Genomic DNA, 27,574 nt, shown 5'->3' on the forward strand with positions numbered 1-27,574 from the left:
ATCGGTTGAATGCTTGTTTATTTTTGTTTAATTTGCTAACCAAAATGTGGTGACAGAGAATTTCTTTTCCAAAGCAACAGGATATAAGGCGAAAAGATCCCGGACAGTTTTGCAAGCGCAAAGAGAGGATGATATACCGCAGACCCACAATACAAAAGTATACTTCCTGAGAACCGCGGATTAGTCTGTGGGCCACGCAATTGGGCTGCCTGAAGCGCAAAACGGAACCCTTAACTTAACCACTTAACGCTCGGGGGTTTTTCACAAAAATGTAATTAAAAACATCAGGTTTTTTCTATTTTTGTATTTAAAAATTTTGTATTGTTTAAAACAAGGCGCATTCATTAAAGATGGTGGCACTAGACCAACAACAACGTAATAATGTACGTTTGATTGTCAAAGCAAAGTATTGGCAAAGTAGAAAACAAAAAATGAATTCGCCTTGTTTCACTCTAGGCTGACAGTCACATGGACCCGGCGAAAGAAAAAAATCAAATCATCTGATTTACCGATAACACGTTTAATAGATTCGCCTACAGCCTGAAGCTATACGCACCCCACATATGACAATGACTCAGTAAAGCAAACACTTTCAAAAACTTTTCTTGCCACAGAACCCATATCCCCGGTCGAGTTACTGGTTTTGCTCCGAGTTACTGGAGCGGCATATATCCCACTACGAAGGAGCTGATGAAGCCAGGAGCGGGAACGAGTTGTAGCTACCAGATTTATAAACGGATAAGGAAATAATCCGGCACCACTTAATATCAGCCAGGATCGTGGGATATAGGCAAAATAGCGGCTCAAGATTCGTGGTCCAAAAGGGGCCAGGTAAGGAGCCTAAAAAAAAAGAATACTAAAATAATATGGACCTCTCGCAGGAGAGACCCAGAACGGGTGTAATGCGTGATAGTGACATTACTTATTTTTGCGTAATACAGTTCCCGTGCCGAAGTTAATTGGCGGTCCTAGGTAAGCTGAAGGTGGACGAAGTCCTCAGGGAAGTTGGGCTCGCAACAGAATACTTTTCTGGAGACATCAACACTGCCCTCGTTCCAGGAATAGGCCGTAAGTTATTGAGTGGACAAACCGAAAGGCAAACTCAGTTGAACGTTGTGGTCAACTCTATTAGTGCTTCTTAAGGCGGTATATAGGCAATTTAATAAGATCAATCGCACTCGGTACTGGGTTAAATGCGCGATTATCCTAACAAAATACAGCAACTATATAAAAAGCCGAGCAAAAAAGAAAATTCTGTGAATAGCTCACTTCAACCCCAGTTGTAGTAAAGTTGCACTAATGCGCCATACTATGTACCTATTTCCTGGACCTGACACCTTTTTACCCAGCGGCTTCTTTGATTCGTACAAGGCCCCAGGAGAAGAAAATGCCCGCTCGGTGTTACTGCAGCAAAATGTCGAATTGCTTTATAATAAGTTGAAAACGATTTTGACAGCTAATTGTCCATTTTGTGGCTAATCTGCCAAATATAATTAATTTTCGTAGATTTATTTCTAATCACTGCATATGTGAACGAACTTTTAGAAATATTTTATGCACATATTTAGATGTAATGGCAACTCTGTTGCCAACTAGAAACAAGGAAGAGGAAAGCAAGCAAAATGTTTTCGCATCTTTCTTTAAGCGTTTGTTCATAGTATATGATGAAAAATATTGAGTTATCATCGGCGCGGTTTATATTATAAAAATTATCGCCGGTATTTTATACTGGAATGTCGATGCACCTAAAAAGCATCCAAATGACGCTCGTTGGTTTAGCAGCACGAAAACTATCTATAAAGAAGCGGTTAGTTTTCTGTGGTCACGTTTTCCATGTACTAAAAATTAACAATCAATTTATTCACTTATCTGCTTTTTTTTATATTTGTTTCAGGAATGCCGAGTTGGCCGCAGCTTTCCCAAATGGTGTACGTTGTCAGAAATGCTTACAGCTCGGTCACTGGTCCTATGAATGTAAGGAAAAACGCAAGTATGTGCACCGCATTTCGCGCACCAAACAACTAAAAAAGCGTATAGCAGAAAAGATATCTACTGAAAGTAATGTTAGTGGTGCTGTTAGTACTACAAGCGATACAACCAAGTCATCAAAGGCAAAGCGTGCAAGACGTGCGCGCACTTCCTCTGGTTCTTCAGCTGCTGACGACTCGTTAAGATCGAATTCAGACACGCAATCGTCATCAGATTCAAATGGTAGTGGTTCTTCGGATTCCGCTGAAGATTCCTCGAGCGATAGTAGTTCTTCAGACTCTGATAGTGACAGCAGCAGTAGTGATTCTGGTTCTGGTAGTAACTCTAGCAATTCAGGCACCAGTGGATCGAGCGATTCAAGCGAATCATCCAGCTCAGATGACGATTGCCAAACATCATCAAAAAAGAAAAAAAACAATCGTACCTCCAGCTCATCTAGTGATGACGACATTTGATTAGAAACCGAAATAAGCAAAGTAGATACTGAGATGAAGAACCATAATAAGCTTTAGTAGTTTAAGTTGGTAATATTAATGTAGGTATAAACATGTGATTTAAGTGTTTGTTTACAGAATGAATCAAAGAAAAGTAGGATCACAAAACGTTAAGTTTCGAATTGCATTAAGATAACATAAGTACATTCATACCAAGTTAGTAACAATTGCAGGAAAAATCAGTCAGCTAGTATTTGCAATATACAACGGATATCAGGTTCTTGTAGACGCCTTAAAAAATGGAAGAAACAGCTCTTTATATGCAGCAAAGTCGTGGTCTACTACAATTTACCTATACTGTGTGATTTTATTTCATCTGTCAATTCTAACCTATAAATTTCGTTTCTCTAAAACGTAATTGTAATTTTGGAAACTTGTAAGCGTCTTTGTAACTTGAGCTTCGTTGCTATAGACATTTACTTTGAAGACTCAACAAAAATCTTAGTCGTACATTATTTACTTTGTGCTCTCTTAGCTAGTTACCTAATATATGTACATATATGAATGATTTTCAAAATGAATTTGTAGTTTGGTTTTGATTACTCTTAATTCATTACATGACTCCAGTGATTTATTTTGCGGAAGTTCATTTAGCGTTGTTTTTAGCCTATTCCTCGACGTTTAAACTCAGCTTCAATATCGGAAATATATTTTGACTCGAACCGTCTGGCTTCTCCTCCTATTGGTACTGCTTTAAGTTGGTATCTGCTTACCGCTGATAAAACTTCGGCTGCAGCTTGGAGTTGTGGATGTTGAACGTCTATTTCATTACATTCTCATAATATTTTCTGCCATTGTAATCATCGGCTTCTTGGCTCTATTTCATTATAATCTTTTTGCATCTTTTATTAAACTCAGCTACCATTGTTTGCCGCTTGGAACATTTTTTCTCTAGTACAACATGATCGCATAATTCTCTTTGTCTTTTAACACATATTCCATGATTATTTCATTTTCGATGCTTTTATGTTTTTTTTTTTTTCAATTTACTCGTCCATTTTTAAGTTTACTTTCCCGATGTGAGTCTCTAAAACGCCCTTACTGTCTTTTTATTCCAATATTTTATTTAAAGTTTTAACACTTCAATTTTAAACGGAAAGTTTCTGGTTAACCTGCTTACTTAAATGTTTTCGCATTATTCTTCTGTGTAGAGGCTTACAACACTTTCGCTCCAGCTCTTTTAAAAGCTCGTATGGATGATCAAAATGTATACATTAATTATTTTCTGCATTGTTGTTGTAGCAGCATAAACATTCCCCATATATACATATATGGGGAATGCTAAAGTAACAGTCCTTGGCCGGATATAAATCTAGGACGTTCCGGTTACGTAGAATCGACTGTCGTGGGTAGTGGACGCTGGTATTGGAAAGAAGAGCGCACATATTTAAACTGAGTAAATGTAATTTACTGTTATTTTTAAATTCATATCTATAGCAGCCAAGCTCATTTTATTTAAATTGGTTGAACAAGGAACGATTTGGTAATAGCCATAATTAAATGTATTAATATATTTTACATATGCATAAAATGAGGTGCAAATGAATATATAAATACTTATAAAAATAGAACTAATTTAGTTTACTCATTTATCGTTAAATATAATACATATTGATGAATAGTAAGTGACTATGTATATACATATACATACAGACATAGATTGTAAATTAATAGTAAAAATTTATTTTAAATTTAAGTTCTAATAAAGTTGAAAGTTCAATAAATACTAATTTCGAATCAACGTGTTCTCTATGTAACCGACTTCATAAGCACATATCTTCGTCTTCTTCCTCCTCCATTGAGTTTTTCCCCACTTTCATGTTTAAATCTATAATTTGATTATTAATAATAACAGCATCAATAGATGCATTGTCGTCGTTGTCGCTTGGTATTCTATAGGCTTCGCTATAATCCGCTCTTGGTGGTAGCTGGGTTATTGACAAAATAGCAGATGAACTGGTGCTTGGTTGTTCTGTCGTATGGATGCCGTTTAGAGGTGATGAGCGGTAGTTTTCACTTAGAACTGCTGCAGCGCCGGCTTTTAATTGCAATTCTTCTACCTGTATGTAGTAAAATAATATTTAAACGTATTCGTTTGGTTAGTTGAAATTTCGCTTACTTTCAATTCATTAATTGCTTCATTTACTTTGCCTAGTATGTTTTCTAACTCTTTTTGGATTTTACACAGTTGCAGTTGTTCCTTTTGAATGCGTGCATTCTTTAAAAATGTTGCATTCGATTTTCCTCCCATTTTGTTTTGTTTATAACATTTCTCGAAGATTAAATCAAATAAATATAATAAAATATAAATAAATCTTTTTTAGGGATGTACCGATGCAATTGGATTCTTGATGCTTTCAACTAGAAATCAACTATCTTTGTTATCGATAATTTCTCCGGGCTGCACAAAAACTGGTAACTTGCTATATTTGCCGTACAGTAAGTGCGGCGAAAATGACAACTGTTTAAAAATGAACAATTTTCTATAGTGCAAATTTGTATTGATGGTGTTTTTTATTATATCAATTTAAAATCTGAAAATTAAGGGGATTTAAATTAAGTGAGCCAATTAAAATGCACCCTTATCTTTTCGAACAACTTGAGAGAGTCAAGAAAAGGCTAGGCTTAACTAAGTTGTCCTGAAAAATTAATGTATGTCCCGATCCCGAAGTTATGGTTGCACCCAATGTCTACGACTATCACTTCAATAAGCATTAATTTTATAATATAATTCACCAGCAACAAAAACGTCTTTATACACAACGAAATATAATATTTTGTTTTTTTGTTTACATGCGGCAGGACTTTCAATATGACACCCGGTATGTTTTACACGGCATGTCAGTCAGATGCGTTGCCCTAAAAGACCCGTTGTTACAACCCTATAATTCGCAAATTATCCGGTTTGCTCGCTAGTGATGATATAAGAAAAAATCAACGCAGCCAGTGCTCATATTTTTTTGCCTTCAAAATAACCAAAATCGGCTAAAACTCTGATGTTGGCCACACCACTTCATGCATTACATTGTGTCCCATATGACGTGACGGCCGAAGTTACTCTCACATATTTGCTTCGGACGGCCAAACCTTGTAGTTTATCATGCTTGCGCTAAAAAACTTCTTTACAGAGAGCATAATTTCCTCATTGTAATAATACTCGAACAACATTACGAATTTAGTGCAACCCGTTTCCGTTTATTTTGAAACCAAATAATCTATATGGTGTCTTCTTTGAAAAACATTCGGTTATACAGTTGGAAAAAATTAATGAATAAATTAAAAATTATATTGTCATATTTTATTTTTAGTCTCACAGGTTGACGGAGTACTTTTGTACAAAGTGTTCATTGAATTTCTAAAATATATTTGTATGTCCATATACTGCTACAAATAGTAGCAACTCTATAAAGCAGCTGTTCAATTTGTTCAGATTAAAATTACTTTTTCTCGCATTTTAAGAAACAAAATTTTAAATTTAATTTAGCCAAATTTGGTAATTAATAAATTAACATAAAAAATAGATAAATAGCAAATTCCTCCGACATATGTCCAAAACTTTGAATGCGCAGTGTAATAATTAGCGCTCTTTGTAGCCTTCTAACAAAAGCAGTAACCAAAAGCAGTAACATAAAGTGACCAATACAAAATTCAAAGTCCAAGAACTATTTGCTGTGGTATATCTGCTGGCAGGGCCAGTGAATGTAAAATCTTTGTTGCTTGAAAAGCCAATGTAAGTGTCAAATATTTTTGTTCAAGGTCACCGGCCAAGTTAATACAATTTTAACAATTTAGTTTTTATTCCTTTAGATATTGATATAAATCATGTTGGGCCAAGAGCAATTACTGGAGCAGAGTAGCATTGCAACGTCGGTAGGTTTAAGCCCACAAGAAGAGGCATTACAGTCGCTTTGCAAACAGCTATTGAAATCAACATTTTTTCGTGGTTATTATGAAGAGCGACGATTCGTGGACGCAGTAAGCGACTACCGAGACATAGTTGGGCTACATTGCAGTGAACGCGATGTAGAGCGCTTATTACTGGACATTAAATGCAAATTGCAACTTTTTTATCAGAATTCACCCAAGGTGTGGATTGGCATAACACATGGTGCATGCATGGGCATTATACCGAAGAAGTATACGCTGAATACAAATATTTGGCTGCAACTGCAAGAAGTTGCATTCGGTCAGTATTGGTTTAGTGTGAAAAGTGTTCGTTTTCGCAAAAATGAGGTATTGCTAAAGTTAAAAGTAGTGCGAGCTGTTGAACCTGAGACGCGATTTGAACGAATATCATCGTCACATTTCCACACACCTACTCTTTCGCATGCCAGTAATACGTCAGCGTTAGCAGTCAAAGATTCAGCGAAGACACTACAGAGCACACCACAGCATGAAGAGTTGGCAAGCAGGTCGAATGTAGAGAATCCAGAAGTTATGCAGATCGATTACGAAGACTTTGTCAATGTGTTACGTGGCTGGGGAGCAACCATAAAACACACTGTTTACGATTTTATATCGAACGATATAAACAAAGACAACATAAAGGACTTTTTACAATTTCTGGGACTAGTTGTTGTCTCATTGTTGACTGGTAGCGTTGTGGCTATCAAATATTTGGGTAACTTCGCGTTGCGCTTCATGTTCGAATTCACACGTTTTACACAAGTAATGACGCCTATCATATTGAAGCTAATCGACGTGATAAATAAAATTGTAGGTGGATTTTATATACTCGTGGCGATGATATGGAAAGACGCATTTATGAAAAAGAAAATGCCGAAAGAAGGAGTGCTGCATGATTACAAGGAATATCCACCAAGCAATTTAAAAGCAATAGAATATAATCGGCCGCTATATAAAAGCATTGAATACAATATACGTCACAGCCCGCTACATTCGCCACAGCCGCCTTTTATGGGCACTAGTCGAGGACCTTTTACGGAGTTTGAACGAAAATTTCAATAATTTGATGCCTGTTGCAATTATGCGCCTGACCAATTGGTGTGCGCTAGGCTGCTTCAACTGTGAATTTCATTGTTAGACCTAATATTTACTTCTAAATTTATTGCCTGTTGGTATGATGCTTTACCGATTTTATATATGAGACGAGCATTCCGTATATTATATGAACATACGAGCAAAACAGAAAGAAATATTTTAACATAATGAAACGAGTTATTATCATGCAATCCGATGTTACAAATTGAATTAAGCACTTCAAAATATTCCGCTAAAATTGTAAGGAATCGGACAAAATCACTGAATTTAATTTTTAGCTAAAGGTGTAAAGGTGAATGTATTTGAATAGGCGATGGGTGAGCTTAAGCTAAATGGCAACAATGAACGCTTTGATGTAAAAACGGATATTTATAATTTCGTAAATTCTTGTTTTTTAACCGTAAATGATTTAGATCGGTTAAAGAATGTGTTTTTGTTTGCATTAGGAAAATATTAAGACTACATTTTTTAGCCGATAAAACATTGATTGCTCACTAATGACAGCCATTTAACTTTAACTAATCCCCCGCCTATTTTAGCACTGTTATACATATATCTATATTTATGTAAAAAAATAAAAAAAAAAATTAAGTTTACTAATTCCGAGATATGACAAAAAATATATATATATTGAAAATTCAAGGTGCTTTTCACAACTGGATTTTCAACGAAATAAAAAAATTTAAATAAAAATAAAATAAAATCCTATTTTCAGGAAATAACAAATCAATTGAATTTGTTTTTGGTATATTGCTTTTAGATGGAACTTCCCACAGTTATATCAGTTTAATTTAAACGAGTGTGTCGCATGAGGTAGCAGTGAGATATGCACTTACAAATACTTGAGGGAGTTACGATAAGCAGCGTATTATTGTAAATATTCTTTCGCAAATGGTTCCAAACAGTATTTTCTGTTATATTTCTGGCCAATGGAATAAGCGCTCGCATTATGCTCCAAGTTGGCCACTTTCATAATTTTCGACGCTTGGTCTACCAGAAGGAAACCGTTGTAATTAAGGCATTACTGTCGCTCCCCTGGCAGTTGGTTCTACTTTACCGGCCAAGGATTGGCGGCCGCCGTAGCCGAATGGGTTGGTGCGTGGCTACCTTTCGGAATTCAGAGAGAAAGAAAGACCAAAAAGAAGCCAAAGTTTTTTCTGATAGTGGTCGCCCCTCGGCAGGCAATGGCAAACCTCCGAGTGTATTTCTACCAAGAAAAAGCTCATAAAAAATTTATGCGGCTCGGAGTCGGCTTGAAACTGTAGGCCCCTCCATTTGTGGAATAACATCAAGACGCACGCCACAAATATGAGGAGGAGCTCGGCCAAACACCCAAAAAGGGTGTACGCGCCAATTACATATATATATATATATATATAAGGACTGTCGCTCCAACATTCATCGTACATGTATGCTTATGCCGCTGCAACAACAACAACAATAGCAACTACAACTTACTACTACTTCATTGTTGTATTTGAACTATAATGGTTTCATAAGGACCATATTTTTTTTGGCCGCCTTCGACTTTTCATCTTGTGCGTAATGTTACTGAAGAATCAAGGCGAATTTATTTAAGGTTACATTTTTGTTGCCTGCAGTAGTATATTTTCTTTCGCGGCCGCTTTTTTTGTAGAAATCAACTTGTGTTTTTCAATCAGAATTTGATGTGAAGACGTTGTAGGTTGTAGGTCCTCTTCAATATTTTTCTTTGGAATATGGTTTTCGGTATGACTATCGCTCAATTTTTTTATAAGCATTAACAGTTTCTTCAAGCTGTTCTTCGGTTTGAGAAGTATTGGCAAATTCTTCAAGTTGTTCTTCAGTTTCAATATTTGCGATTTGTTCGCCAGGCAAAAAAAAACGATGCTATGCCTCTTTTTGCTTTAACGCTAAACATGGTTTCATAAGGACTTTGGCGCGTTCCTTCGTGGTATGTAGTGTTCTTGGCAAATTGAACAATTTTGTGCAGTAGCACAAAAACAAATTCTAAATGTAACTGGTTCTTGCTTTTGGCTTTCAGATTGTCAAAGCAATCTGATTATTTCTAAGGCGAATGATTGCGCTTTGACAGAATAACTTTATTTTCAAAGCATTTTGGTTATTGGATTGTAAAATACAAACAATATCGTGATTCTGCTTTAATTGCGCGAATGCATTTTTCTTATAATTTAATATTCATAATTCAATAGCTGTGCACTCTTTTAATTACTACCACGAAAGTTTTGCTTACAATGTCTAAGTGCGTAGACCTAATTTCAAAATTATTACCCACGAATGTAGTTAATCAGCATTTTGATTTATAGTCCTATTTATGAGTTACCATTAAGAATTAATAGGAATAGTGAACTTTAAAAATGCGTATTTTTTGCAGAAGTTTCAAAAAATGCCCTATTACCTCCGGTTACTTTACTTAAACACAAACATCGAAAAAGAACAGTATTCACTTATAAACACTCCTTATTGATTCAACATTTAATTTAAAGCTCTTTTTACTCAATAATAATACTTCGCATTTTATTAAAATTCTATTATTACAAATGTTCTTCTAAAATGTGCGTGACAAACTGGCAAAAGAAAGATAATGAGAAAATGTATTTTCCTAAACGAAAAAAGAAAAAAAAGTAAGAACGGCAGGGAGTATCAGCCTATTATAATGCGGTAAGTAAAATGAGAATTCTATTAATTGACTGATGTGATCCTGTACGTATTTGTGGTCTCCACGCGGACGAGCCAAACTTTTAATTTTTTTAGAGATGAGGAGTTGCTATTCTGCACTTTTTCCAAAAGTTCAAAGTATATTTTTCTTACTGATTATCTTCTTCTTCTTCTCCTTTTATATATAAAAATGAATGTTTGTCTGTATGTCCTCGATGAACTCAAAAACTACTGGACGGTTTTTATAAAAATGCAGAAAAAAACTTGACGTTGAGGTGTGGTTCACATTCAACATCGACCCTTCAAATTTAACCACCCTTTATATATCTTAGATACACTTTAGGCTATTTTTCTTTGTGGTTGATAATTTCTAGTGAGAAATAACACTGCCTACTTTTTGGCGCTTGTTTGTTGGTGCAAACTTTTAGGAAATATATTTCCTTGGTGCCTACTGTTTGGGGCGCTTTTTGGTCCCAATTTTTTTGGCGTTTGTTTTTTTTTTTGCTTTCTTTTTGGAGCTTATTTCCGTTTCCTGGCTAGTGCTTGTGCGTACTATAAAGTGCTATCCATTCCGGCGTCGAACTTATTGGTATTGCCTTGCGGTAATTTGTGCCGTTGCTGGGGTCCTGGAATCGCCTCGTTTGTACGGGTGATAAATGCTTGGAGAAGTGCGTGTTGTTGCCACGGTTTGTGTCCGGCATTTACCTACACCGGTCGACCGTTCTTCGTTTTTTGTAAATTTTGTCTATTTGTATTCTCGGCAAATGTTAGAATTTATTTAGATATATATTCTTTTTCTGTCTCTCTCTCATTTCTCTCGGGTCTCTCCCTCTTTCTTTGTCTGCCTTGAAAGTTTCACTTCTGTTATGTGTACTATGCTACACGCACTTTATTTTTGAAGTGTGGTATAAATCTTCGCGTGGTATAATCCAATGCAAATCGTTTCCCCAACACGCCGATCAACTCCACCGGAACGTCCCGAAGTTTTATATCCTCCCCTGCAGCAGCATTTTCCAAACTTTATTATATTGTATATTTTTATATACATACATATTGTAAGATTTTTTGTGATCTAATCTAATATCTATGTTTCCAGAAATCTTTGCATGATTTATGATAAGGTTTTTGGATGTATCATTTTCCGGATTATTTAAGTATTTTACGTCTCGAAAAATGGCAGTGTGCCTAAATATGCTTAAATGTAAGTATCGTTTGAAGCTTTAAATGCGATTTGATATAATAATCGTTGTCATGTTAATTATTTTAACATTTTGGCTTATAAAGGAAAAAGTATTTTTAATTATAAGATTTTTCATTATAGGTATAGTACAGTATAGAGGTGCCAAACTATCGATGGCACTATCGTCACCATCGATGGTAGGGCACTATCGAGCTACTGAACTATCGATGGTTGAAAGTCTCGATAGTGGACGATAGTATCGTCAAAAGAGCGATTTACACATCTCCAAGCAAATATTCGCGCTTTTTTTATTTGTGCTGCAGCAAGTTATGATTGCTAGGTGAAGGGATTGCAGGTGAGGCATGCGGCCAGTGGAGTCATTCTTTAAAAGGGCTGTGTTGTATGATGCAAACTCCAAGCGTAAAAAGGACTTAGATGAAATCGTAGCAGAGATGGTTGCTGAGGATATTCAGCCCTTTAGCATAGTGAAGGACAAAGGATTTATTAAATTAATTACAGCCTTAGATCCACGTTACAAGCTTCCCAGCTGGAGTCATTTGCAAAACGTCCTGATGACCAATTTGTTTAAAAAAACGACGGAAAAATTGTCAACAATTTTAGAGCAGGTTTCGAACATTGCTATCACTTGCGATATGTGGACATCTAGTGCTAACGTGAGCTTTTTAACGGTAACGGTTCATTTCGTACATGAATACGGCATCAAAACGGCATCGCTAGCAACCAAAAAACTGATCGATACTACAAATCACTCGTCACAAAATATTGCAGACACTTTAAAAGATATATTCACATCTTGGCATATCTTTGGAAAAACTGTCTGCATTGTAACTGACAATGCAAGCTCAATGCTGAAAGCATGTGAAATTTTAAAAATCCAAAATCTGCCATGCTTTGCTCATACAGTTAATTTGGTAGTCCAAGATGGCTTGAATCTCAGTCTCAGGTGGAACAGCCTCCACGACATGATTGAGAGAGTTTTATTAACCCATGAAGCCATTGTCAGTGTGCTATTATCAACAACAAATGCACCATAACCATTCACTGCAGAGGAAATCAACGTGTTGAAAGATATTGACAAAATATTAGGATTATTTAAGAACGTGTCCGAAAAAGTTTCTGGTGGCAAATACGTTACAGTGTCATTAATAATGTCATTGGCATATGGACTATATCGGCAAATTGAAAATCTTTCATCTCAGTTGGCAACTGCGGTAGGCAAATCTATGAAAGATGCTATGTTGGAGTCGATTAAAAAACGACTATCTATATATGAGCTACGCACGGTAACAAGGATGGCTACGATTTTGGATCCACGCTTCAAAAAAGATGGGTTTCAATCCAACGCAAATGCTGAACAAGCAGCAAGTATCTTGGAAAATGAGTTGGTCAATTTGGGCAATTTGACTCATGTTGAAGACCCTGTCAGTCTGGAAGCAAGCACGACCACTACGGACCCAATTTTTGATTTTTTGAACCAACGATGTGCTACTAAAAAGAGTAATGTTCGATCTGATGCAATCATTATTAAAAGGCAGCATCTGGAGAGAGACATAGCCCCACAGGAAATGGACCCTCTTTTATGGATCAAGGTAAAATTAATAAATCAATCTTCGATACATAAAACTAAGTTTTGGTAATATATTTGATTGCAGGTCAACCAGGTGGATGTCGCTTTATTAAAATTACTAATGTATAAATATTTATGCATCCCCGCAACGTCAGTGGAGTCGGAAAGAGCTTTGAGCAAGGCGGGACAAATTGTTTCTGATAGGCGAACACGGCTTAAAGAAGAAAATGTGAACGTTTTGTTGTTTTTAAACAAAAATCTTTCGCTATAATAAATAAATCATATTAGAGTTTTCAAGTTTTAGCTTTTAAGTCTTTTATAAGGCTTTTGTATTTTTAGCTTTTCCCTTAAAATGTAATTTCATAAAATGTAAGCAATGTTCCTTAAACTTATAAGTTCAATATTTTGGCAGAAAAGACCCATAGCCTGTACTCTTACTCTTTTTTTCCAAATGTAAATCACTCACACTTGTGAAAATATATAGTTGTTTTAAAGTGTTCCTTATGAATTAAAATAAAATTCAAATTATTTGTTTTTTCTTACAAATTTCAATGATTTTCAATCACTGTTTTTTATTGCGACTATCGACCACTATCGATGGTACTATCGACCACCATCGATGGTTTGAAAATTACTATCGTCCACATCGATGGCGCCCACCATCGATAGTTTGGCACCTCTAGTACAGTACTATAAGGCGTGTTCTAAATTTCATTTTGTGTTTTTTTTTTCAATTTCAATTAACGTTGATTTTACTGATTTATTTTGATGAATCAGATTTGAAACGCCCTTCAGAATGGGAATGAGGATCAACTTTGAATATATTGTATCAGATATTTTGAGTTAATTATATACAAACCTTTTCCAAATAAGAAAAACTTATTTTGAGTTCATGTAATAATTGTATTGGTATTTTATTTTATTATATTCATTTATTATACCTTTATGTAACTCTAATGCATTTTCAACATACCTGTGTTTACTTATCGCACGTGTGTACTGCACGTTGGAGAGGAAAATATTGAAAATGTAAACGTTTTCAATACCTTGGATGCCAATTCACAGCGGAAAGTGGATACAAAAAGTATGTATCTACAAGATTGCAAAAAGCAAGAGGTGCATTTGCAAATCTTCGTCCGGTGTGGCAGTCCAAGCAAATGCACCACATTACAACGAAAATATGGATTTTCAACTCCAATATTAAATCAGTTCTGCTCTACGCCATGGTGTCTGTCTGCGGAAATTGTACAGAAGCTTCAAGTGTTCGTCAACCGCTGCTTGAGACGCATTCAACGTATCTGGTGGCCAGACAACTGGATATCTAACACCGAATTGCATCGACGATGCCATCAAAAACCAAATGCAACTGAGATAAGAGACGATGGAGATGGCTTGGCCATACACCACGGGAAGGTGGCACTGAAATCAGCTGGCAAGCGCTGGACTGGAACCCCCAAGTACAGGGCAGAAGAGGCCGACCTAGGGGCTCTTTGCGACGCTGCATCGAAGAGGAATACAAAGCCGTGGGCAAAACAATGACCTGGAAGCAAGTGAAAAATATAACCGGGAATCGCACAAAGTGGAAAAATTTTATATTACTTTGGCTCTATGCTTCGCAACGGAGATGAAGAAATGATGATGATGATGATGCGTTTACTTATCCAGTGTGCCTAGATGCAGTGTCTATTGCGTTAGAAAACAAAAAGCTGAGAAAAGATTAAAACTAATTCATTCAGCAGCAGTATTGTCTGATAATTTTATACTCTGTTACAAAAGCAAAAGTTACCCGTGTGCGGTACCTGCACAGCAAAAATTTTAGTTTAATATTAATACCAATTTGGTGTTTATATATAACAATTCCAGAAAGTATAAGATTAAAACCATTCCGGTTTCAGAAAAGAGAGAGAGAAGTTAATTAAAATATTCTCTTTAAAAAACCAAGAATGAGACTAAATTATATACTTTTAAGGGTTTAAAAATAAAGCTAAAATGGTTTTAACTTTAGACGAGAATTGAAATAAATTTAATAATAATTAGAATTAAAGTAAATCCAAAATTGAATTGAATGTAGAACTTTCTTGGAATTGAAAGTAAACCCTTGAATGATATTTTAATTCCAAAAAGGAATTGAATCCAAACCAAAATTGTAGTAGATTTAGTACATTGTTGACGAATCCTCAAAACAAAAAACAAAATAAATTTTTTAAATAAAAATTTACGTTTTATTTAAACTGACATAAATTTATATACATAAGTGAAATAATAATACATATTTAAATTTTATTCTATAATTTCACATGGAATTAATAAAAACATTTTTGAATCTATAAAGTTCACTTCCAATGGTTTTACATTTTTAAGGCTATTAAATTTAATTAGTTCTGAAAGATCTGTTGAAATAATTTCATAACACTGCAAAATGGAATTAAATTCCTTAGTGACAAAGATTTCTAAACTTAAGTAAATTTCGTTATCGACAACATATATATAAATTACATCAAACTGTATATTAAATACGTAAAATGCTTTAAAATACAAGTCAAAAACTTGCCTAAATTCATAATGCTCGGGAACTGCTATCTTCTTACCATCAATTGTTATAAAATATTGGCAAATTGTGGCTTTGTCTTGTCCAACTGCAACGATTGTGGGCTGACCAGACGTTATTTTATATTCTTCTAAGCTGTAAAAACAAATTTTTTTATTTATGCCCATTAAGAACAAAAAATTTATAGTAAATTACGTTTTCAAAAATAAAACTGTCGACAGATTTTTGGAATTTTGCTTTTTTTTGTTCGCGTCCACTGGCAGTGGATGGCAGCAACTTTAAGAAAATCAAATAAGGTATTACTTCAGACGTCCATTCTGTACAGTTTCCCAAATTAGAACCGCCACTCGCAGCAATAAAAATTTTCCACACTGCTTTCATATTTCCAAAACATTCCATGCAGTTGCGATAAATTTTTGTCTCGATTTTAACGTTTCTCGAAATTTCTGCTACACCAGATTCAGTTCGTCTTTAACTATGCAGTTTTGAAAAAAACGAAGATCTTCTTCAGAAATTACCTCGCTATCATCGCTTTCCTTCCGCGTGGTATTTCACTTTTAAAAACAGAATAGTGGAAAAAATTACACTGAGAGTGAGTGAGTGACAGAGAGTGAGAACATTTTTTAATACTTTCTTGGTTTTACTGTAAAGCAAATAATACTAAAGTTCAGAGTACATTAAAATTAATTGAGAGTGAGAAAATGTTTTAATACTTTTTTGGTTTTACTTTTAAACCAATAAATTTTAAATTGAATATAATTGAAACTTAAACTGAAACCAAAATAACTTGAAACATTAAAGAGAGCATTTTAATGTTTTTTTGGTCTTACGTTAAATCTAATTGGTATTAAATTTCAAAAACGCAACGCTCAGCACCAATTAAAGTTTTGTTTTAAACCCATTTTGGATTTAAAATAATTGCAAGAATATTTCATCGTCTTAAAATAAAACTTTTTAGAATTAAAAATCAAATTTAATTCCAAAATTGTATAAATTCAATAGCAACTGGTATTAAATATAAACCATCATTTTTTACCGTGTGGGCTTCATATAAGGAAATCACACCCTTCGTTGTAGTGGTCAAATCGTAATAGTAGGAAGACTCATCGGCGATGACAAAGTCTACCGCGAGAAACCTATATCCCAAAAATGAAACATACAAAACTATAAAAATAAAAAAAATTATAACAAAAAATAAAAATTGTAATCAAAACATTGTAACGAAAAAAAAATTGCTAACAAAATAATTATAAAAAATAAAGCCGAAGTTAAAATAAAATAAAATACCATATAACAAAATAGATGCATTGTATTTTAGAAAAATCAGGTATCATAAAATAGAACATGAATAAAAACCCAGACTTATTTTCGCCTAATGACTATCACTTCAGCCATTTATAGAGAATGCTGTTGAAGTGGCAGTGCTTGGTTCGATATATGTAGATGCGGGTGGTTGCGGAAATAAATACAGGGTCTCTCGCCCGCGAGTGCACGATTACAGAAGCTGTAGCAATTTACTAAACCCTGTTAGTCCTTGTAGTCGCAGTCTAACTCATCCAATGGTAGACCCAGAAAGCGTGCGGGTAGGTTGGGTCTAAAGGGATTACAGAATTCGATACTTTTGGTGAAATGTTCGATAACAAACATAAAAAAAAATTGCACATTGAAAAGATACTTGTTCTGTATTAGATTATAGATGTTTGAAGTGTTATAACTTTTTTGTTTATGCATTCAGCTAAACAGTGTAACAAAAAGGTTTAATGAATTTTGAAGTACTCCAAACTCAAAAAGGATATTTTAGAGAAGTATAACTCTAGGTAACTGACCCAAACCCAACTAATATGGAAACGGATACGGAGCTCAAAAGGACTTAAGAATGAAATATACGAGTTACGATATATCGAAAAAAGCATTTCGGTGATTTTTTTTCTATTTCTTGTTTAGCGCGATAACTGCTTACGCGATTTTGGTCGAGTTGAACAAAACGCGCCAGTCGTATCTTTCTCGTGCTAACCGGCACCAGATTGACACACCAAGGGAAGCCAAGCTCTTCTCCATCTGATCTTTCCAACGCGAGGCCTTTCTTCCTTTGCTCCCACCAGCTAGCACCGCTCGGTGGTTTTACGAAATACTCTAAGAAGCCTAAGTGTAACGTACAGGTAAATAATTTGAGGGTGAGAAATTCCTTTGCAGAACTATGGCGTAAGGGTGAGTATATCAAAATCTCCAAAGAGTTTATCTAATGGAGGCAAACATTTTTTTGGAGGTAAAATTACATTTTCTTATTTGCGACTAAGGTTTTTGCGGCAAATTAGAAATACGATTTATGGTATCAATCTGACCTGAATATTAGTTTGGGGAAAAAGAAATTCATTTTTTTTTTGTTTTATGGTCGATCTTTAGCTTCTTTACAATGCTACGACTACTAACATGCCGATCAATTTCGATTATTTCTGTGATTTTACCGACATTTTTAACATAAAAAATGCCTGAACAAAATCGACGACACCGAAATTGTACGTAACACTTTCAATTCAGGGACACTTTCAGCGGCCTGGCGTACATTTTCACCTTTATCAAAGAAGATCTGTCAAATGTACCGTATTTTCTCTTTGTTGACTTCTATTGTTAACACTCTGTAACTCACAACTGAATGGAACAAACCTTAACAACGATCATAAACTTTAAATTGTTTGATCGATACTTTATGAGATATCGATCACCTACAGCCATATACCGTGGAAATAATGGATTTCTTTTTCCCCAAACTAATATATTTTGAGGGCATGTGAAATAAAAATTTAAGCGCATTTTTTCAAATAACTCTTTTTTCAACCCATTATTGTTGTTGTTGTATCAGTAACTTTGTCCTGCCAGTGTTGTGTAATCACCGATCGTCTTCGTCTAGCTCATCTAACGGTAGGTCGAGGAAACTAGCTGTTTCGACAGGTTGGGTCCAGAGAGAGAGAAGGGTGTTAGATGAGTGGGTTTGATGGGGCATGTGAAAAGGTGGTTAGTGTCGCGCGGGGTGCCTTCGCATGCCGGATATAAGTTAAGTATGTCGGGGTCGATTCTGGATAAGTAGGAGTTTAACCTGCTATAGTTTCCAGAACGTAATTGTACCAAGGTTACGCGGGACTCTCAGGGAAGTTGGGGCTCTTCGGCTGCGATGGGTGGTGTCTGTACACTGTCCGATCCAGTAGCTGTCTGTCTGTTACTTTCTGTACTGAGAAGAAGAGCAAGCTGTCAAAGGTAACTTCCAATATTCTGGGGTTGCTTACCGTCGGAATTGGTGTGACATCGCCTTTCAGCTTAAGATGCAGCTTGTTCTCTTTGTCCAGGTGGCGAAGAGGGTCGCCGTAGATTTAGTGGAGGAAAGTTGTAAGTTCCTCGCAGTGAAGGAGCGAGAAAGGCTGGCGAGGTAGTTGTTTACCTTGGAGGACAAGCAATCAATGTCATTGCCCGAAGCCATTATCGTGCAGCCATCGACGTAGGAGACCAGGGATACTCCCTCTGGTGACTGGGGTAGTTTCGAGATGTAGAAGTTAAAAAGACTCTGTTTGGATGTTTATCTCGAAATATTACCGGCGAGTGACGACCACAGAGGTAGTTCGCGGTCCACCTCTTCAGCCCTGGCGGGAGTGTCGACTGGAACATGTCATCTAGTGGCGTGGCGTGGCTGACTGTGCCGAAAGCCTTTTTTTAGATCCAACGCTACTAGGACAGTTCTATCGCAGGGGCGGTTGTGATTGAGTCAGCGGTTTACCTGGGTGTTAATGACGTTGAGTGCCGTGGTGGTGCTATGCATTCTTCGTAGGCCATACTGGTGTGAGGCAGGGGTCAGATTTTTCGTAGAGAGTGGGAGGAGAAGGGCTTCAAGAGTATTCACTACTGGGGAAAGGAGAGTTATCGGACGATAGAACTCCCTTTGGTTGGCGGGTTTCCTAGGTTTCAGTAGTGGGACCACTCTCCCTAATTTCCACTTGTCAGGAATGATGAGAGTGGCCTTAGACAAATTGAAGACCCTGGTGAAGTATTCTACTCCCAATGGACCCAGCGTTTTTAGCATCAGAACCCATTATTGTCTCTAATAGAGGGCCCTTACGAACGTTTATTTGAAGAGTACCTAAAAATTATTGTAGTTAAACTGTTAAAAGGGGTTTCCCTTGCAACATTTATCTCATGGGTCTTCCCTTACGATAGCAGAGAAATATTTCATTTTGTAAGGTAAGCAGCTGCAGCATAAAAGAAGTCAAATAAAATTATGTAAAATTGTATATAAAAAATTTTAAATGAAAATCAGCGAGCAGAAACTAAAATATGAAAAAGCAATAACACTAAAATCCATATTGCAAAAGCCAAGTCGTGCCACATCATCAATTAAAGTGTTTTGTAGCTGTGAGCGTTCAAAAACTTACCTTTAATGCTCAGTTGCCTATCATTTGTTTGTATACTCGTATTTTTTAAACCAGGTGCATATGCATGTATGTGTGTAGATATGCACTTCATATACGAACAAAATGATTTTGTTTCACAAACAACCATTTTTATTAATTTAAAATCTCAATTATGCTTGGCTCATTCCACCTAATGCTTATGCAGTTTTATTTAGTTAATTAAATAAAATGAATTAGCCTAATTCTGAATAATTCCCAATTTTGTAATCATAATCATTAATGTCTTTATTTAATTCGCATAATACATAATAATCATAATAGTAATTATAATAATTGTAATTTGTTTATACATAAGTAATTTTATAATAATAATAATAATCATAATAATAATATTGTGGTTTACTCTTCTTTTTACTTACGCTTTGCTTTGCTTGCATATGTTTTTTTTCTATTTTTGTATTTTTTTTCAATTTACTTTTAATCAGTTATTTATATGTTATTTATTTACTTGTTGCTTTTTGTTTTGTTTTTATTTTCAACTATTTGTCTTAAATTTCTTTACACATTAATTTCAAATGCATTAATTCTTTTTATTAATTTAATTTTAAACAATATTTTTCTGTTTTTTTGTTTTTAGTTGTATTATATCATTTTCATTTGTGTATGTATTGCATATGTAATTTATATTTTTTATTAATTTACTTCTTTTACTTATCTGTTTGTATATATATAAATATTTTTTAACAAAAAAGTTTATTCCCTTTGAAGCTTTTTGTAGTTGTTTTTGTTTTCACATCTCCGATAACTTTTTAAACTTCAAACGCTCTCCACTCCTCGCACTCGCTCTAATCTTTTTCGTAATTTTTTGTATTTTTTCGAATTTTTGTTGTTATACAATACGTACTTACGTTTATACATATGTTGGTTTGTGTTAGGTTTAGTTTTCAAGAAATCATCCATTGTAATATATATTTATATATATATATATATATAATTATATACTATATAATTTGTTTAATAATATTTAATTTAGTGTGTTTCTGCTGGTATTGGTGTGTTTTCTTGTTTGTTCTTTCATAGTAGTTATTATTTTGCATGTAGTAGTGTTCTTGATGACAATTTTTCGTTTCGTTCGGTTTCTGTTAAATTTGCTGTTATCGTTAGCCGTTTGCTATTTCTTGTGTGCACTGTGGAGATACATTTTTTAGTACAACTTCATCTGCCATACACTTCTGTAAACAATTTTTATTAACTTGATTTTTATAAATTTTTTTCCTGTTACAATTCGTCCTGCTCCACATTTTGTGTGTTGAACAATTGGGGGAGAGGTTGGGACACTGCGGCGAATTACTTTCCCTTTCAAAGTGCAGATGGGTCATGCTTGAGGTTCAATGAATTTTTTAACGATCAAAATATATAAGTAAAAATTACTGTTTGTTTTTTTTTTTGAAAATTTATAACATTATTATTTATTTAAATGAATTAATATGCGATTGAAAATCATATATAGGTATGTAAATAAATAACATTTTCACATTGCAGCACTGGGGCTTATATTTGAGTTAAACATCTGCGGAAAAATATTTCATTAAACATACAAATTTCAATTATTTAAAATTTGTCTTTTATTTTAATTATTTTTATATTGGAGTTATTATTATTTTTTTAATGTAATTAATTCAAAATAAAAAATAAATAAATAAGAATTATTGAAATTATTTATTTTGTATGTAATTAATAAAAAAAATATTTCAATAATTTTATAAAAATAGTTCCAGTATGAAAATTATTGATTATTTTCTTTTAAAATTTTTTACATAAAAAAATATTTCAATAATTTTTTTATGTAAAAAATATGAAAAGAAACTAATGAATAATTCTTATTAATTTTTACTATAATTTTTTTTTTTTGCACAGAATAGAATAAATCAAATATTTACATTGTGAATTCTTAATATATTTTCCCCAAAAATATTATATAATATTATATAAGAATGTAAAAATGTTTTTGGGGAATATATGGGAAAAATTAATCAGAATTCGGAATGCAAATTTATTTTAATTATGTTTATATTAGATTTATTTTTTTTATTGGGGAAAATATTTCTCAATAGAAAAAATTAGAATTTACAATGCCAATTCCATTAAATTATTATTTTATTAGAATTATTATTATTTTTCTGCAAAATACAAGCGTAGAATAATACAAATTTATTACGCAAATTTATTTAAATTACTTTTATATAATAATTTTATATATTCATTAAAAGAAAAAAATTAAATTCTTATTTTATTAATTATTTTATCTTATTACAAATTTATTTCAATTCTTTTCTTATTAAATTTTTTCATTGGGATTTTTTTTTTCGAAAAAAATAAGAACTCACAATAAAAATTCATTTTATACAATATATTTTTGTATTAGACTATATTAGTTTAGAAACAAATTCTTTCAGTAAAAATGATACGAATTCACAATGAAATTAATTTTAATTATTATTTTATTAAAATTATAATAAAAATTCACAACGCAATTTTATTTCAATTATTTTTATTTTAGATTAAACAAATATTTTTTAAGAAAAATAACAGGAATTCACAATACAACTTTATTTTAATTATTTTTATATTAGAATTATTTAATGAAAAAACATCTTTTAGTAAAAAAGCATACGAGCTCACAAAGAAGTTTTAATTATTCTTTTATTAGTATTATATTATAATAAAAATTCACAACGCAAATTTATTTTAATTATTATTTTTTAATATACAATTTTCTTTTAGTAAAAAATGATACCGAGTTCACACCGACATTCGTTTTATGGATTTTGCTCTAAACGTGTTTTTTGGGAAAATATTTTTTAATAAAAAAAAAGAATTCACAATGAAATTCATTATAATTATTTTTATTTTTAAATGCAAAAATATTTGTAGAAAAAAAACGAGAATTCACAACACAAATTCTTTTTAAATATTTTTATATCAAAATTATTAGTTTTTTTAATCTAAAACTATGAATTCACAATGAAACTCATTTTAGTTATTCTTTTATTACAATATTATATTTTGTTTTTTGGGAAAAATAATTTTTAATAAAATCAAAACAAGAATACACAATACTAATTCATTTTAATTATTCTTTTGTGAGAATGTTTTAAGAAAGAATAATAAAAAATCACAAAGCAAATTCATTTATAATAAATTATTTTTATAATAGATTGTAAAAGGTATTTAAAAAAAAAAATAAGAATTCGCAACACAAAACCATTTGAAGTATTTTTATATTAGAAAGCTTTTTAGATTTTAAAAATATGTTTTAACAAACATTATGAGAATTCGCAACGAAAATTCAATTACTTTATTGAATTAATTTTATTATTTTATTTTAATGGGTGTTGAAAATATATCGTTAAATATTTATTTTAACAAAGACTATAACTTCTTTCGAAACCGAGTCTTTCTTCTATAAAATAAAAAATAAAATAAAATACTTTTTTATAATTAAAATATGTTTTTTTTTATAATTTAGTTATTTTATTTTAATATATTTTTTATGTTTTTTGGCTTTGAAGTAATTTTAAAATATGACTTAACCGCAAGTTCAATTTTTTAGTTTAAATTTACTTGTTAAACCAGAATTTTTAAATTTCTTATTCTAAACTCCAAATTTAAATTGACATTAATAAGTTTTACAAAATTTACAAGAAAATTATTAAGAGGAATTATTTCTAGATTTCCAATAATTGGTAAATAACAGCTCAAAAACATAACAATAATAATTCGAAGCTACCTTTGTGATAAAAGTTAAAAAACGTAAAATTAAAAAAAAATATTTCTCAGAAAAAAAATTTTAACTAGTTTTAACGCAAAATTTTTCAATAAATATTTTCCAGAAAAAATTTTTTTTTAACTGATTATTAATTTTCACTTTACTAATTCCTGCTATTTAGGTGTAAGAAAGCAAAATTTTTCAATAAACATTTTCGAGAAAAAAAATTTTAGTTTCTTAGTTATAATTTTCTTTCTTAAAAATGTAAAATTTGCCAAAAATATTTTGCATAAATACAAAATAGTAATTTCTTACTCCAAAAATTATAATTTTCTCTCTACTTGCTTTTGATAGCTTTAAAAACATGACCTTTTAAAATGTTTTTTTTTTTATAAAATAAAATTTAATTTCTTACTCGAAAAATTATAAATTTCTCTCTACTAGCTTTATTTACTTTAAAAACAGCACTTTTAAATTTTTTTGTATTACGAAAAAAAAAAAAAAATTATTACTCCAAAAATTATAATTTCCTCCTCAAGCTAGGTTTAAAAACACAAAATTGTTCAAAAATATTTTATTCAAAAGGAAAAAATATTAATTTTTAATTCCAAAAATTTGTGTTTTGTTTTTAATTCGTACAACAAGGTTTTCGAAAAATAAAAAAAAAAACACTAAAAAGGCGTAAAGAACTCCTCGGCTCATTGATAGCCCAGCATGACCCTCCTCAAACTCTTCAGTGTCCTATTCCAGTTTTAAATGTTTCACAATTGTTACATACATTTTAACATTTAAGTATTTTTTTTGTATTGCACATCATTTAGTAACAAATTTTAATTGTTTTACATATACATACGTACACATATATATTTATATTTCATTATACATTTAATTCAATGGAAGCAATACAGTTTCCAAAAAACCAAATAAAAAAAAAAATACAAAGAAAACACGAATACACATACAGACAGTTACAGTTGGGTGACAAAAAATTGTATACAATAAAGTAAAAGTAAGGTCAGAAGGGAAGGTGTAAAGCCGTCGGTAGCAATAGTCGGGATTGGAAAAGTATGTGGAATGGAGAAAAAGAAGAAAAACAAGAAAAAATACACGTCAAATACTAAAAGTCAAGTAAACGTACAGGCAGTAATTATTGTAATTCAGAATGCTCAGAAGTATATAATCAATAAAAAAAATCAAGATAATAGTAGTGTAGTGCTACTGGAGGTGGAGATAGATGCTGGTGGTATTAACACGAATAATATATTAATATGTATGTATGTATTTAAAATCGTTTATGAATTGAGTTAGAAGAAGCTACGATACAGGCTCTTAATTACTTTAAATCATCGGTATCTTCGATCAGATCAGCATATTCCTCCCAATCGTTGTTCGTTGAACGTGTGCGCAGATTTGATATTGTCGGTATTTCGTCGTCGTCGCCATTGCCATCGTCACTGTTAACGGCGCCGCCGCCGCCGCCGCCTGCACGACTATGAGCGGCTGTCGTGCCGCCTACCACTTCGTAGTCCTTCAACTCAGCCTCCAGATCTTTTTCCCATTGTTCTTCTATGCAAGCGCGTCGTCGTTTGCGTTTGTTTATTCGTTTATTGGTTAGACAATTTTTGGGCGAGTTTTGTTTTTGTGTTTGTTGAGGGGAAAATGAGATAAAAATTTGCGTAAGTTACAATTTTTATTAAAAGTCATTAAGCACATTATTTGAATTATTTGGTAAATACAATTATAATTGGTAAATTATTAACGAGTATTATGTAGGTATATTGATATACATACATAGTACATGTATATATATATGTATAGTTGTATGCAAATATCATTTAATGTAGCACGAGTAGGTTATAAATGTATTATAAATACAGTATATAGGTATGTAAATAAATGAATATTCAACTGTTGGCTAAGCGCCTTGCAAGCCATTCACATAAATCCAGATATGTATGTAATATACTATACACTCAACCACATTTATAAAAATTTAGTAGTGGTGTATTTTTATGCTACTTAAAATTAAATCGTAAGGTTTAGTATTGCAATGTTTAAAAAAGCTTTGGGTTAAGTGTGCGGGGAGCTTGTGAATTTAAGTAAGATTTATGTGTAAATTGATTATTGAAACGCTTATGTTATGAATAAGGTTTAATTTCTATTTTAAACGATTTACTTAAAACTATTACACCTTAAATATTGCGTACTTGACTCCAAATGGTTACTGGATCTGCGCATAGTTTATGGAAAAGAGGTCCATCTTCAAGTTTCATGCATTTTTTATTTCCAAATACTCGGTGTGCTTACCTCTTTTATTGAAAAATTATAGGTTTATACTAAAAATGAGGGGAACAACTTATTGCTTTATTGTGCTTGAGTTAAGGTTTTGGCTGCGCCTGAAAACACATATCGCTGCTAACATATCTGTTAGCATAACATTTTCTGTTAGATCAGCATAGTTGAGTGAGTATGTTGCGAAAGAGAGTTTACCAGCAACAATAGCACGGGAATTGGGCATTTAAATGCGGTATTTCACTATTAACTTGTTGAGCGTAAATTACAGCTAAGTCTTATATTTCAATATTTCTTTCATGTCGAATGTTTTATGCAAAAGCAAACATTGAGAATATTAATCGGGAGAGTTTTCACACTGAATTCGTTAAAGTTATATTCGTAATTTGTGAACTTCTGTCGTATTTAATATTATGTTTTTGTAAAATTTCTTAGAGAATAAAATTTTAACGAGCTACCGAGTTAGCAGGTCTGCTGTTATAAATAATATTTTAACGAAATTAGTCAATATATCAGATGATTAGCGTTGTTATTACATTTGATGTTCATGTGCGGTTAAGTTAGGTTAACCATTTTTTTAGGCTAAGTTGCAAATGCTGAGATGAAAACTAAATGACCGTCTGCTTCAATTTAAATATACCTATATGAGGCATTGTCGATTTTGATTATTTTATAACGACCCCAAGTTCTAAATTCACTCTCTAAAAATTGAAGACGGTCAACCAGACGGTCATTACTCAAATTTACGTGAATTTTCTGAGTTTCAGATATTTTCGTACTCTTAAATGTTTAGGAAAATTCATTAACATGCTTTTCCAAATCAGGTTCGACTTTATCTGAAAAGTAGCATGCACAATTTTGTTCATGGCTTTGAACGCTGCAATGTACGATTCTATAGCGTATTTTCCAACATAGTCTGTAAAGGTCTATTAAATACTTTATTTTCTCGGTCGAGAAGAGCTAGTCGACAAGGTCCGCATATACCCAAAGGAAATTGGGAATTTGTTTATTAATTATAATAATGAATTAAAATAATGTCGTAATTAAAATGAATCATTTTTATAAAAATATTTAGTCCCTCATCAAAAAAATAAAAAAAATTGATTTATTAATCTATTTCTGCGATCCAATTGAGATTGTATCCTTAAGAGGTCCCGGTAGTCTAGAGCTCTAAAATTTAGGGTATTTTCAGGAATTTTTTGTTACAAAAAACAATAATGAAAAACGATATTTAAATTTTTTTACTTAAATTCTTTTACATACAAAAATCAAAAAAAATTTTGTTTTTAATTTTAATAATTTTAAAAATGACGCTGAAGTTGACTCTCGCGAAAAATTGGACCTGAACGGTGTTGCCCATTCATTTTTCTTTTTCTTCTATTTATCTGGAAAACAAAAACCAAAAACATGATTAATCAGTATGACTGTAGCTATGTCCCGCTACTAGAATAAACAATCAAAAATTCATTTGACACTCTAAAAATCGGTTGTTTTTCTTCAGTTTTTTAATCAAAAATATATGAAATAATTGAAATAATAATATGACTCTAGTACGGACGATAGCCATTGATGTTGTGAACAACATTTTAAAATTTCAGACGATTCGGTTTTTGACAACACCAGGTCGAAAAAAGTCGTTTCGAGAAAAATGAGTTTAA

The 27,574-nt window shown here is 32.7% G+C and overlaps 4 protein-coding genes across 12 annotated transcripts in view; 2 read left to right on the forward strand and 2 right to left on the reverse strand.

The window, feature by feature from the left end:
- Positions 1–1,605: 1,605 nt before the first annotated feature.
- LOC128871544 (zinc finger CCHC domain-containing protein 10) lies at positions 1,606–3,004 on the forward strand. The gene is made up of 2 exons (XM_054113377.1): positions 1,606–1,807; positions 1,895–3,004. The coding sequence occupies exons 1-2, from the start codon at positions 1,734–1,736 to the stop codon at positions 2,442–2,444; spliced, it is 624 nt and encodes a 207-aa protein (XP_053969352.1). The 5' UTR covers positions 1,606–1,733; the 3' UTR covers positions 2,445–3,004.
- An 876-nt stretch (positions 3,005–3,880) lies between these two features.
- On the reverse strand, positions 3,881–4,849 carry LOC128871545 (uncharacterized). Of its 2 annotated transcripts, none has more exons than XM_054113380.1 (2): positions 4,630–4,849; positions 3,881–4,543 (listed from the first exon to the last, which is right to left on the reverse strand). In XM_054113380.1, exons 1-2 carry the CDS (start codon positions 4,732–4,734, stop codon positions 4,247–4,249), a joined length of 402 nt encoding a protein of 133 aa, XP_053969355.1. In that variant the 5' UTR covers positions 4,735–4,849; the 3' UTR covers positions 3,881–4,246. The 2 variants fall into 2 exon arrangements, with proteins under 2 accessions (XP_053969355.1, XP_053969354.1); XM_054113379.1 differs by having other exon boundaries at positions 4,603–4,849.
- A 1,015-nt stretch (positions 4,850–5,864) lies between these two features.
- On the forward strand, positions 5,865–8,075 carry LOC128857728 (uncharacterized). 2 transcript variants are annotated; one of them, XM_054093476.1, is made up of 2 exons: positions 5,865–6,213; positions 6,276–8,075. In XM_054093476.1, the coding sequence occupies exon 2, from the start codon at positions 6,306–6,308 to the stop codon at positions 7,449–7,451; it is 1,146 nt and encodes a 381-aa protein (XP_053949451.1). In that variant the 5' UTR covers positions 5,865–6,213; positions 6,276–6,305; the 3' UTR covers positions 7,452–8,075. The 2 variants fall into 2 exon arrangements, with proteins under 2 accessions (XP_053949451.1, XP_053949448.1); XM_054093473.1 differs by having other exon boundaries at positions 5,866–6,213; positions 6,291–8,075.
- Positions 8,076–22,540: 14,465 nt separating this feature from the next.
- LOC128871546 (synapse-associated protein of 47 kDa) overlaps positions 22,541–27,574 on the reverse strand; it is a 146,960-nt gene continuing 141,926 nt past the window's right edge. For all 7 annotated transcript variants that reach the window (XM_054113386.1, XM_054113385.1, XM_054113383.1 and 4 more), the window contains one exon: positions 22,541–25,190. In XM_054113386.1, coding sequence (XP_053969361.1) covers positions 24,958–25,190 — 233 coding nt within the window. In that variant the 3' untranslated portion in view covers positions 22,541–24,957. The remainder of the gene's footprint in view (positions 25,191–27,574) is intronic.

The sequence above is a fragment of the Anastrepha ludens genome, chromosome 2 (assembly GCF_028408465.1).
Source record: "Anastrepha ludens isolate Willacy chromosome 2, idAnaLude1.1, whole genome shotgun sequence".
NCBI lineage: Eukaryota > Metazoa > Arthropoda > Insecta > Diptera > Tephritidae > Anastrepha > Anastrepha ludens.